A 13,445-nucleotide genomic window follows, 5' to 3' on the forward strand; every position below is an offset into this window, starting at 1 on the left:
CTAGCTTACAACCCCTTATAACCCCAAGCGAAGATTACCGGAGCAATGAAAATGATGAACAACCTTGGAGCTATCCAGCTGTAGATGCCAGCTCAGATGAGGAAAACAAAGACGTGTACATGGATATATTTGTCTAAAAGTGGATGTTTTGGAACGGAGTGGAGAAGGAAGACTTCAGCCCTCCAATTTCAGTTACTGCGTCACCATTGAGATCTTTTTTAAATGCTTTTTATCTCCTCCTGATTCATCCAGATTTGACTAAAGAAATATACAAAAACACAGTTTTAATCTAATTTTTTTTTATGTGTCCTCCATCTTGAGAAAAAATTTGATAAAAATATGTTGAAAAACCAAAAACACGGTTTTCATTAGAGTGGGTCTTTAAGAAAAAACAAGTTTACAGTTACCAAAACATAAATGACACATGCAGACTTTAACCGACTTTAGAAGAATCCCACTTTCACAAAGTAAACATAGTTTTTACTTTCAGTTTATTTAGAAAAATTGTTCACCTACTAATCAGTGGCTTTATTATATGTATGTGTATGCAGATGACATTAGTCATGCTTTCCGCGACTAAAATATTATGATAAACTTTCAAATCCCTTTAACCGTTTCAAACAATGAGCTGGGAGGCCACTAAGGGATTTAGTGATTGCAAACACAACATAAATGCTGCAGAAGCCCAGATAAGAGGAATCAGCAGAAATGTTATTATATGAAGACAAGTTGTTATCCCAGCTTATCTTAAGGCAGTCACTCCCCCATGCAGATTTTCTCTACCTGGTTTTTAGATTTGAAAAGTCGTCACTTTATAATGACCGAAGTTGGCACAACAAAAGAACAGCTCTTCCTTAATGCGGCTTGATCTGTTCTGGACACAGCGATTGTGCAGTTGGATTTTTAAACCCTTTCACTGCCCACAGGCTTCACTAACTCTCACTTCCACCTCCTCTTCCTCTTCCTCCATAGCTCCCACCCTTTATTGTCACTTACACTCACAAATGGGCCATTTCAGTGGTGGGAGGCTATTATCCATGCATCCAGACAGGATGTAGTTACAAAGAATGCTTCTTTGCACCAAACAGATGTGTACTTGTCAGAGAATATGCGACAGAGACCTGTATACCTGTAAAAGCCATTTGTCACGCCTAACACAAGACTTTAAACCTTCTAAGATATCAATTGACCACTTTAGCTCAGTAAATAACCTTTTTTATTAGAAAGAAATAGCACAGCCCCCCCTGACAATGCAATACGCATGCTCAAACCTGTGCAGACTAATAAAGAGAGACTAAAACAAGTTTCCACATTTGCCAGCTTGATGCAATTCTGCAGCAAATCTACCATGGACTGAATGCAAAGCAAGCTCCACTGTCAGTGTATGAATGTGCATTATGTATGCAGAACCACGCAGAGACATGTGAGAACCTTAAACTGTAGTGGACAGACTCTCATTTTCTGCTCATGAAAGTTACATATCAAAATACGTCTTTGTATGAGAGGGGTATATTTCCATCAAGACTTCAATCAGATGAACTAAGTGTTACGTAACAGATGTGGCTGTGGTTGTCTGCCTGTTTTAATAAACAACTGTCTTGTCTCTGACCTATGCTAACAGCCCGGGCTGCGGCTGAGAGTGGCATCAGATCACTGATGACTTTGTAATGCACACCCAGAGGCTCAGCATCCACGGTTCAGTGCGATGTGATCAACTAATGATGGCAGTGGGGGTTCTGATTGGCAATCAAATTGGAATCAGTGGTGGGAGGGCCATCATGGTTCCATCACATCTTGGAGGGAGAACCCCCATACTTTGATAGTAATACAAATTATGTTTTTCATGTTTTGCTTATTTGAATCCAAAAAACCAACAACAAAAAAACAGTTTAATTTAAATTAAATATTTTTTCTTTCCATGTTTCCTATTTCTTCATTGGCAAACATACACATGCTGTTCAACATGAGGAAGTTCAGATACAGTGTTATGGGGTTAGTGTTAAAGGTAAAATTATAGCAACACAATAATGCCTATAACATGTTTACATTTTATAGATTTACTTTACATATTTGTATGAAATCTATTCAAAACATGTTTATGGTTTGCTATGATCATACCAACTTTTGATGGGTCTTAAAAACAATGCAATTTAAAAATGTTTATTTAAAATGTCTTCAATAACCTGAGAATTTGAATCATAGAGAACCTTTTTTTTGCTAATATGTGAATTTACAATAATTTGAAATATTTGGGATCTAAATTAATTTGTGTGTTTTTTGTATTTTCAAGTTGTGCAAAAGAAATTCCTTAAAACATAGCATAAAATATCAATTCAGAAATATGACTATCACGAACATGTACTTTTACAGTCAAAACTTATTTAGCACAATAATTTATTCTCTGATCAACATTTTACTTTTATTTTATTGGCTATACTATTGGCTTTAATGTTATTTTATTTTATATATTTATGTATTTGAGTGCTTAATTTTCTTTTTTACAATCTTTGTTTTAATTGTTTTTCTAATTGTAGTAAAATACTTTTTACTGTACAGTTTTAATGTTTTATATTAATTTGTACAAAGATTGATTTTGTTTTTGGTTTTGTGGTCAGTCTGGAATTTCTCCTGTTTAATGCTGTCCAGTACTTTGGCTAACTGAGGTTTTTAAATAGTGCAACATAAATTAAATTAAATAGAATTGTATTAACACTGCGGCAGCTACTTTATGTTACTAATTGACTTATTTTACAGGTTATACGACTTGGATTATTTTGTATAATTTCAATATGTTGTTTGACATTTTTTGGAGACAGGTTTGGGACTAGACTCTAGTCCCAAAGAGACAATCATGACTCTAGTGACTAGAGTCATGATCCAATCTCATGGCAGGTGTGAGCACCCGTGCAAAGCTTGAAAGTTTCAGGCCGCCATGTCTCATTCAATTGCCAACTCAACGGCCTCGGTCTTAACAAGTACCGGCTGAACCTTGTCCTCTAGGTTGATGTGCGCTTGCATTTTGTGTCAATAAATTTGAGAGATTTTATCAAGCATTAACTCTATGTTCAAAGTTTGCTTTTCAACAGTAGAAATAACCACTTATGGAAAGTAGACATGGTAAGTTGTTGTTAATTGGGCGGCAGAAGCTCAGGTGGTTGACCAGGTTGTCCAATAATCAAAGGGTCGGCGGTTCGATCCCCGCTCTCCCCAGTGTTGCTCTACTGGTGTGTGAATGCGTATGAATGTCCCGGTGATGGTCAGAGGGACCATAGGTGTGAACTGGCAGCCATGCCTCTGTCATTGAATGAATGAGGTGCCAAGTCACTTCGTTGCAATGGAATAGAAAATATTAAGTATTCACTTAATAATAATGTTGTGTTTTGACTGATTTGAGAGCTTTCAGATCTACTTACTATTTTAAAATGTAAAATGTTTCACTTATGTAACCCTTGTGCTATCCTTGGCACTTTAACATTGGGAGTTGGGTCATCTAGACCCACCAGACAGTGCGCTGAACCTTTTTTCTTCAATGATTTGTGATCTTCACTGGTGTCCATGGATCACATGAAATCTTTCACCTTTATCCACCTTTGTCATGGTAGGATTAACACGTCAAAGTGAGGGTGGGGTCATCTGAGATAGCACAAGGGTTAATTAAGTAATTCAATTAAGTGTGCAGTATTCGTTTTTAGAGTGTAAAAGCAGGATGTAAAATGTGTCTGCTTGTTTGAGAATGTATATTGTCTTTTTCTTGGTAAAAGAAAAATAAAAAGCCATGGGCGAGACTGAAGAGACATTCAATAGGGAACCAGATGCAAACACAACAGGAGCTCTCACATTTGTCTGGTTCCCAGGCTATCAAAATATCTGCAATATTAATGACATTTCCACCATCTGTACCTCCATCTGCTATTTATATTATGTGTTAATTTGTTGTACAAACCAAGGTGGTAAACATGATAAACTTCACCTGATAAGACTCACAGCGGTAATTAAAAAAATGTTCACATGCTGATTGTAGCAATAAAGGCCTCCTTTAGCACAGAATTAGTTTTTAATGCTTCCACAAAGGCATCTGTGATTCATCCCTACACATTCAGTATACAGATCCATGAATGTGCTGATGTGGGCCTTGTAATCACATGACACTGTTCATGGCTGCTCTGATGCTGCAAAACCGTCTGTCTGAAAATGTTAACACAAGGTGATCCAGCTGGAACTGTCAGAGTCCTTAGTTAAGGAGCTTAGCTGTCTAAAGTTAACGTGCAACTAAAAGAATCAGAGTTGAATTAAATGACTTTCTGCCACATCTGAAAAGTGTGCTGTCGTGGATTGATTGGTTAAGCCGTGCTTTAGCAGGGAGGGTCTCCACATCAACCATAACGCTACTGAGTGAGTCTTCTTTTGCTGCTTAAAATCTTTTTTTATTTTATTTTTTTACTTGTCCTGTTCAACAGCAGAGCAAACAGATGACAGCTCAAGGCCTCTTGTGTTGGACAGATTTTACTGTTACAACATGGGGTATGAATCTTCTGACACACAACGTGTATATTTTAATAAACCCATTTTGTAATTTAGACTAAACTTTATTTATATTAATTCTATTTGCAACCGTTTTTTGTTTTTTTTGGACCGGACGGATTTGCTGTTTAATATCTCAGATGTGAGTCTTCATGAGATAAATACCTAGTGCAAGATTCTCTCCAAAATAATGTTCTAAACAGTTGTCAAGTATTATTTCCAAGAAAGATTCAGGGAACACTATCTTGACAATGACCCAGCTCAGACTCATAAATGGCTGAAAATAATAAAGGAGATGCATTTTAGGAGTTTTATGCACTTCTTAAAAGCTAAAGGCAGTGCAAACTATCTTTTCTACAGGTCTGAAGGTGTGTAATCTTTTCTACCCATTTGCTTTTTGTATTACTATCTCTTGTTTAATGTTGTTTAATTGTTCTGTTGTAAAAAAAAGGAAAAACATAAGGATGTGTTAAAGAAATTGAAATTCATGTGGAAAATGCATTATCTTTCTTTTTGTGTGTTACATAAATGATTCCACTGTTTCTGCCCAGATTGTTTAAACTTCTTAGGAAGTAGTTCCACTGAGAACTGATGTAAAGCTAAAACCTATAACCAAATTGATTTTTCCAATAATTAAGTGTTTTGGACTGTTTAGTTTTATGTCTCACAAACCTTTAGTTGACAGGAGTGACAACCCCCAGCCAAGAGACTGCTAATTTGGCAATTATTGTCGTGACACGTGCAAAAAAATCAGATTAAAGGATGTAACCTTAGGCTGCATTGACTTTAAGGAAGTATAGCTTTTGATTTTCAGTTGACTGATAAATCAGCACCTTTTTGTTTTTGACTGTTTTGAAGACAGCAAGAGCGGGAGTGTCTATTTTCTGGCACTCTCGTGCTCTCTGCCCTGGGAAAGGACATCTTTAATGCCATCAATGGACAGTGACTCAACTTGTCATTCTGGTGACACATTTCTGAGGGAAAAAGCAGTGCAGGGATATTAAATGTACACAGCAATGCAGGTTATTACTCAGAAGGACAAAACAAGGGTAGGCATTTTATTGCATCTTTGGCCCTGAGGGCGGTGGTTGGATATCACCGCAACATTTCAAGGTCAGCCAAAGCCAGAGGATCAAGCACCAGTTAAACCCCTGCTTTGAAAGTACTTTCACAAACAAATTTCTTTTTAAATATATGATAATTTTTTTAATCTAAACGATAAAACCGTGTACTGTAATACAAACGCTTGTTCTTGGCAATGTGAGACAATCCATAGAGAAGCATTGGGGGAGTGTGTAAACGAGTATAGGTCTCCCAAGGTCCTCTTGGTATTTAAATGAGTCATCCTCAGTAGATGTGCTCATACATTTCAGACACTGCAGGGCTGGAGTCAGCACTGATAAAATGAAAGGAAAATCTACTCAGGCTGCAGCACTGTGAGAATCAAACCTAAAATATCCCAGGTTGATTTAAAATAGTAAATGAATGTGTAGCTGTACAGCACAGTGATGAAAGAGAGTGATTCGAATGGAAAGCCCCATCAAGACAATGAATTTGTAAACATATGTTTTTGTTTTCACTCTGGACTGAGCCCATGTGTTCTTTACCTGCAGTGCAGGTAACTGTTGCTATTGGCCTACAATTTGCTGCATTCAGTAAAATATCACAATAAATCAAAGTAATATGGCATCTGAAAAAGAAAGCAGAAATAGTTACAAGTATGTACATGAAGCTGCCCTTTTAATTTACCATTCTAGACACTTCTGCTGCTGCTGGCAATGCAAAAATGAAATGCTGCAACACATTGTTTTCCTCTTTTGCATATACTGCTGCAGGTAAAAGGTCTACTTGTTCCATAAAGTTGAGGGTGTCCTTAAAAGCAGAGCTGTGGTAGAAACGAAACTGGCAGTCTCACCTAAAAGCTTCGATGAGTCGTTCTACTTTTTGTGCTTCTCCCTGAACACGAACATGAGCCTGGAACTTTCTCAGCGCTTCATCGAGCTCCATGCCGGAGAAATCCATCTCATCCACAACGCAGCTGTTAGGAGACAAAATCCTTTTACAAGAGATAAGAGATAAGGTTTTTTTTTCTTTGTCATTGCACCTCATTAGGCAGGGGTGGAGCAACCCCCCCCCCCTCTCCCAGCCCCCAGCAAAAAGCTTTTTCCCCTTGCTTGACCCCAATTTCTGGGTCAATATAGTGTTGTGATTGACAAAGAATAAGAGATCATCTTTAAGCATTGCTAAAATAACCAAAGAAACGTTTTTAAATGAAATATTGAATCCCTCAAGTTATTTTCTTGAATAAGACAACGGTTTGAAATACAAATTTTTGATCCTTTAATTTGTAATGGCCGTCCACTCTGCTGTTGTCATTTGCCACCCTTCCAAAGTCTTCTGCCAACCCCCACCCCCACCCCGCCCCCTATATAAAATGTTTAGCTCTGCCCCTACCACAGAGCAAGGGCAACAAAAAGTGAGCAACAGACTACATTTAAATGTTGACGCCAATGCCCTCTGTTATAGGCGTACTTCCTTTGGAAAGCCACTGACCTGGAAGACGGCATGTTTGCGAATAGGCGCATGTACACACACCCTACCAGCATCAACAGAGAAGAAAAGGTCTTGTGACAGGATGGAATTACAGGGATGTTAAAAATGATGAAATCCAGAGACTGAGTGGACAACAGAGAGATACATCAAAGTCTGAGAGCGGGCTGTATGATCAGCAGAAGTGTGTGTTCAAGAGGGGGCATGAGCATTTGTGTGCATGCACGTATGTAGGCGTGCAAACGTGTCTAAAGAAAGAATGTGTGCATCTGAGTGTGTACTGCGATGACCTAATTCTACATTATGTACAACCACTTCAGCAAAAAAAAACATCTTTATATATTAAAATCTCTAGCTGCAATATCTGCACTGTTTTATGTCAAATGCAGGAAATAGAACATTTCAGATGAGTTAATTTTTCTTCATTCTTACATAAAGTTTAAAAAAGTAACAAAAGTCGTCAACTTTATTGCAAAGGAGATCAAAAATATCTGAACTGTTTTTTAACTTGTTCAACTGAAAAGCTTCAGCTATCAGGGTGAATTTAGTCAGTAAGGTCTGGCAGAAAGACATTAACTTTAATGATTTGCTTTTGTAATGAACCCCTTTTTTAAAATCAAATCTTTTTTTTTTCCTTTTTGACAAACACATATATTGCAGAATTGTCTCCATTTAACCTGTGTGTGACCCGCACCAGGAATCAGATCAACTTTCAGAGTGGAATGTACAGTAAAAACAATCTCTGGTTTGGAGCTAAAACAGCCACATTGTGACAGCATTTTTTTGATATTCCATTTTATTAGATGGTTGAAACTTCTGAAAATATATACAGTATGTCTACTTAACCACTTATATTATCAACTTTATCAATTTTATGTGAAAATTAAAAAAAACTTCTAGACATTGGTTGCCCTACAACAAATGTTACAATACTTCTACCTTTGATTTTGCATGTGATAGTGGAGGAAAGAACTCAGATTTATCAATTTAACATTACATTTAGCAAAAATCTCAATTTGATGCATTGTAAATAAATAACAAATAATTGAAATTTTACTTCACTACTTGTCCTGTGCCCCATGCACCTCATGGATTGTGTCCAAATTCCCTCAATACTCACTATTTAGTGCACTACATAGGACATCTGCCATTTATGTCAGCTTGTCAGAACCCACAGCATTCCAAAATCCAGTGTCTGTGAAAATCCAGTGTGCATTAATGATCACTCGATTGGCAAATATAATCCACAATGCATTTCATTTAGTTATTTCTAAAGAATTTTTCACATTAAAAAATGTTAGTGAATTATTTTCTTTAAAAATAACCCAAACAATAATTATTAGAACACAATGGATTCATAAATAGTAAAATGTTCATTTATTAGGTTTTTACTTCAACAAATGGGTGACATAATATTTTATGTTAAAAAAAATTAGTGATCATGTGTCTGAGTCACATTAAAATCCAAGGCACTAGATGGTCTTTTAGGGGTTAGGCAGTAGTGAGGGAATTTGTACTTAGCAATGGAAAAATATGAGATACAGCTTTGGAGAAAGATGGCACTAACAAGTGCGTACTCACTCCAGGACATCTCTGTTGAATTGCAGCTTGCTGTTCCCCAAGAACTCTCCAATCATCTGTCGGCTCAGGCCCTTCCTCTGCAGCAGGAAGTGGGCCACTCCGATGGCTGTGTCTGGGACAAAACCACGTGTTATCAGGAAGTGGATGCCTCTCTCTGGGTTCCTGCTCAGAAATAACCGACAGTGGAAAAATGAAAAGTGTTAGAGCTCAGGCAGAAGTGTGTGACTAAGAAATTGTGTATAAAGTTAATTTGTGTTTAATCTGTTTATACGTGAGGTGTGTGTCTGAGTGTGTGTCTTTAACAGAGAGCGCAAGGAAAAGGAAGGGTGCATTTGGGCAGAAAAGCTGTTAGCTCAAGACTTCAGGATGAACCCCTCTGACACAGAACTAATTTTCTTTAATCTGTAAGACTAATATTGGATGAAGTCCAGACATGAACTTCAATTACAAAACTTTCTTGACTCTCACATTGTTCCCATCCTCCATGACAGTCTCTGCTCTTCTGCCGTGTTTGGTTTTCCTTCATCCCCCTCTTTCAAACTATGCTTTAAATTCAGCTGCACCGAAAGATTCCTTTCAGTGACAGAGATGTGCACTGCAGGCCACTTACACATTGAAAAGGTTGAGTCCAATCCGATAGAGGCGTTTTCTGTGAGTGTCGGTGGACAGGGTTGGTGAGCGGCAGGAGGTTGGGTCCTGGCAGCGATCCCTCGGCAGAGAAACGACCAAAGCTTGCACAGCCTCAGAACCTGGCCCCCCTGTAATCTGCTGAGGATGGGTGTAGTGGTACTGTTGGTATTGGGTGTAAACCTGACCAGGCTGCTGATCAGACTGGACTGAGGTGGAGATGGAAGCTGAAGTAGAGGTAGAAGTGGAGGTGGACTCTACTCTGTCTGAGCTGCTCTCTCCCTCCATTCCAGCTCGGTCTGCAGAGGGCACTGCAGACCCCCTCCTGGATCCTGGATCGGCCATTTCCAGCTCCTCACTAGGTGGGGGTGCAGGAAACTCCGGCTCATCCATCGACTGCCCGTCTCCTCCCCCGCTCACAGAGGTCTTCCTGCTGCCAGGTTCTCCACCACCTGCATTTCCCAGCGAGGTGGTGGTTGTTGTGGTGGTGGAGGAGATGGTGTAGGAACTATTGCTGTCAATGTGAACAGTTACATCCCTGAAGGCCATAAGCAGAGAACTAGCACTGCGCGGCAAACAGGCACTCTCAGCAGCTGCACGAAGGGCCCCGGGGTCCATCAGCAATCCTTTACCCTCTCCACTCTCTGACAAGCTCCAACCACGAAGCGCCTCATCAATGGACTGCGCCAACGAGTGAAGCTGTAAAAGTGATAACCAAAAAAAGTGCATACATCTAATTAGGCTGGGGACATGATTCATGCATCCTAGTTGTGAAAGCAGCAGAGTTGATAATTAATAGCTACAGTGTTCCTAGTGGAACTGGATTAATACTGACTGCAACCTAACCACTCAGAGGGCCAAAGCATTCAGATAAGAATGATCATTAAATCTTAACAGCAAATTAAAATGACTCGGCTTACACAAATATATAAGAAAGAGTATTAATGTGCTTCAAAAAGACAGTGGTCTTCTTTCTATGTATGCATGATGATACTAACTAATGAGTCATTAAGGTATTAAACCTTTAACCTATAGGCAAACTCCAGCATGACTCTGTTTTAATGCATATCTTGACCAGGAAAAAGTAAAATATTAATATCTTCTGATCTATTGTAAAAGCATTCCCGGTGATCTTTTAATTATGATCATGCGTTTTTTTTTATTATGTCTTTTTTTGGGGACATGGTTTCTGCAGAGTGGCAGTAGGAGATATTTGCCTCTGAATCAGGGGTGGGACCGTTGGTGCGGAGCAACCTCGCTCCCCTTCCTCTCCCTGTTGCTGAGAGCTTTTTGTTTACATGCTCTTCTGCTAGCTTACAGCCCCTCACACCCCCAACCTAATATAAGTGGTCCAGCAATAATGGCGTGCAATATTGATGTCATCCAGCCGTACAGTTTTGACGGCAGCTCGGACGAGGGAAATAAAGATGTTCATGGATCTAGTCGGCTATTAAGCGGATCCAGCAGAATGGTGCAGGGAGCTTGTGGCCTGCCCAAAGCACCTTTTATGTCAAAACTATGAGCTTTGTCCAATGGCATTTTTTGTCTGCTCCTGAGTCACAACAATTTGAATAAAGAAATACTCAGAAATGCAAATTTAAGCCTAATTTTCTTTATATTTGTCCTTCATTGTTAGAAAAATGACACAAAAACATATTAAAAACACCAAAAAACCACAATTTTCATTGGAGTCTTATCTTTAATTGTCCTTTGATAGATTACCGGTGGGTTTGGAATTCTTGGCATACATTTGTGAACTGACTGAATCCTCAAGACAGAATTCGTCACCAACATCCTTTCAGAATTTATTGGATCTTGTCAAGAATAACACAAATGTTTTGAACATGCTGCAGAATTTTAAATGCTTAATAGACTTTACATTATGTCTTTTTAAATAGATGTAACTAGTATTGTCAGTGCTGAAATGAGTGCTGTTTTAAAAAGAAAAAATATAAGGGGACAGTAGTATGCACATGTCCTTCTCATTTTCTGAATTTTAAATCAAATCTGAAATATTCTTCTCCACTAAAATTGCTGTTTTTAAACTGTGAAATCAATCTTTGATGTCCTGTTTACTATAAATTTCAAATCATTGGAAATAAATTTTGACCTAATTTCTTTTTTGCCTTTCAGTTGCTCACTTTAGGGGTTTCCACTGTGTTTCAACTGTCTCCATCTAACCCTCTGCATCCTCCTGGTTCACTCTCCTAAACAGAACCTGAACATGTTCAGCTCTACTGCCTCCTGCTCTGCCTCTTGTCTCTTTTTTGAGACTACTGTCTCTAAATCATACAACATGACAGGTCTCACCACCGTCTTGTGCACTTCTCCTTTCGTTATTGCTGACACTGTGTTCTTTTTCTGTTTACCACTGCTATTTCCATCCTTTTAGCAAAGGTCCACCGCTATCTGTCCTGCTGCATTCTCGCCCTGGACAACAAACCTACCATCACTTCCTCGTCAGCTCTGTTTCCCTCACCCATGTGTCTGCAAAAGTCTGCCCCAATCAACACTCTGTCCCTTCTAGGGATTCCCTGGATCACCTCATCTATTCACCTTCCAGAACTTCTCCTTCTCCTCAAGCTCACATCCTACCTGAGGGACAACATTCAACATCACGTCTTCAACTTCCAGCCACAGACTCATCACCAAAATATCACCATCCTCACCTCCGGAACATTCTTAGCAGACTCCTCCAGCTTTGCTCCTTTTCCATCTGGTCTCTCGAACACACAGGATATCCATCTTTCATTTTTCCTTCAAGTCAGCTAACTCTTTAGTTTTCCCTGTCAAAGTCCCAAAAGTTAAAGTTTCTGCTCTAAGTCCTACACTCTCTGATTAACGTCTGGATGTATTTCCTGATGCAACCCTCTGCACACAAAAGCACTGGATTGGGCTCCTTGTGGTTGCACTAAAAATCTTGGCCTGACTGCAGAACTGAAACAAATCAGACTAAAAATAAGAATAATTTTCATTGTCTGACTTATCCCATAGCAATAGAAAAAAATGCATTATGTTTTATTTCTCTACATATTCTTCAAGTTCAATTTCTTTAAGTAATTTGTAGATTTTATGCCCCTGCCACTCACTTGTTCTGAGAAGCAGTCTTCCAGCTGTGTGAGAGTTGGCCCGGGGCTTTGAGGTGGAGCCTGGCCTTGAGTCGAAGTGTTTGTCGTGGCGGACGCAGGAGACGGGGGCAAAGAAGTGGAACGACATGGAGGTGGAGGCGGAGTTTTTGAGCGTAAGGGTATCTGTCCTCCTCCTGGATGGAGGGTGTAGCTGTGTCTCTGAGCTGCATTTCTGTTTCGACCTGACGGGCTGGGATGCCGCAGGGAGATACGACGGGGAAGTTTGCTCTCTGACAACGAGTTGCGGATCTTCTGGAAGTTCTTGCTGAGTTGGTACTGACGGAAGGCTGTCTGGATGCGGCGAGCTGCCCTTCTAGCGATGATATGTCCTCCATACTTCTGCTCCAACTCTTCTATCTGGGAAAAGAAAGATGGTGAGGATGTCAAATATAAATGATTACTGGGGTCCTCAAAGAAACACACACTTGTGACAGGTGCCCTTTTAGCATTTGTGAACACTCTTTGGCATGAAAGAAGAAGAAGCACTAACCATCATCATTCAAATGCTAATACTGACTGAAGGGCTATGTGAAGGAGGATGGATAGACTGCAACAAAGGGGCTGTTGAGAAAAATAAACACCCTGTAAATAGATCATTCTCTCCTAAAATCTCACCATTTTCCAGCTTTTTTCCTGTCTAATTTTTGAAGTAAAAGGGAATGACAATCACAAGAGTGGGAGGCTGGGGATGAAGAAAACCAAGGGAGGAGGGGATGGGGGTTCCACCGACACGAAATGGGAGCGCACGCTGGCACACGCATCTTCACACAGTGCTGCTGCAGCAGAACTATCACAAAGCCGTCGACAGTTTGCTATGAGGAACACATCTCCAGCCGCCACAAGGAGTTATTAGCTGTTACCATGACAACTTAGCATCTTTCCAGTTCCTGTCATTGTTGCACTTGTTATCCTGGGTGTTCTTTTCTATGTCAACAAAGACAGAAATAGATCCAAATAGGAATCTGATTTGCCAAGTGATCACAACTGATGCACCTTCTAGTGCTAAAGCAAGCAGAGCAGCCAGCTCTCCATTTTGTA

The 13,445-nt window shown here is 39.5% G+C and overlaps 1 protein-coding gene across 4 annotated transcripts in view; it reads right to left on the reverse strand.

Moving 5' to 3' along the window:
• Positions 1-13,445, reverse strand: part of LOC101163571 (IQ motif and SEC7 domain-containing protein 3) — a 36,966-nt gene that overhangs the window by 12,443 nt on the left and 11,078 nt on the right. For all 4 annotated transcript variants that reach the window (XM_011476153.3, XM_011476152.3, XM_011476154.3 and 1 more), the window contains exons 4-7: positions 12,369-12,764; positions 9,263-9,978; positions 8,653-8,814; positions 6,437-6,559 (exon numbers count right to left, since the gene is read on the reverse strand). In XM_011476153.3, the coding sequence (XP_011474455.1) occupies positions 6,437-6,559; positions 8,653-8,814; positions 9,263-9,978; positions 12,369-12,764 (1,397 nt within the window). The remainder of the gene's footprint in view (positions 1-6,436; positions 6,560-8,652; positions 8,815-9,262; positions 9,979-12,368; positions 12,765-13,445) is intronic.

This window comes from Oryzias latipes, chromosome 6 (genome assembly GCF_002234675.1).
Source record: "Oryzias latipes chromosome 6, ASM223467v1".
Lineage (NCBI taxonomy): Eukaryota > Metazoa > Chordata > Actinopteri > Beloniformes > Adrianichthyidae > Oryzias > Oryzias latipes.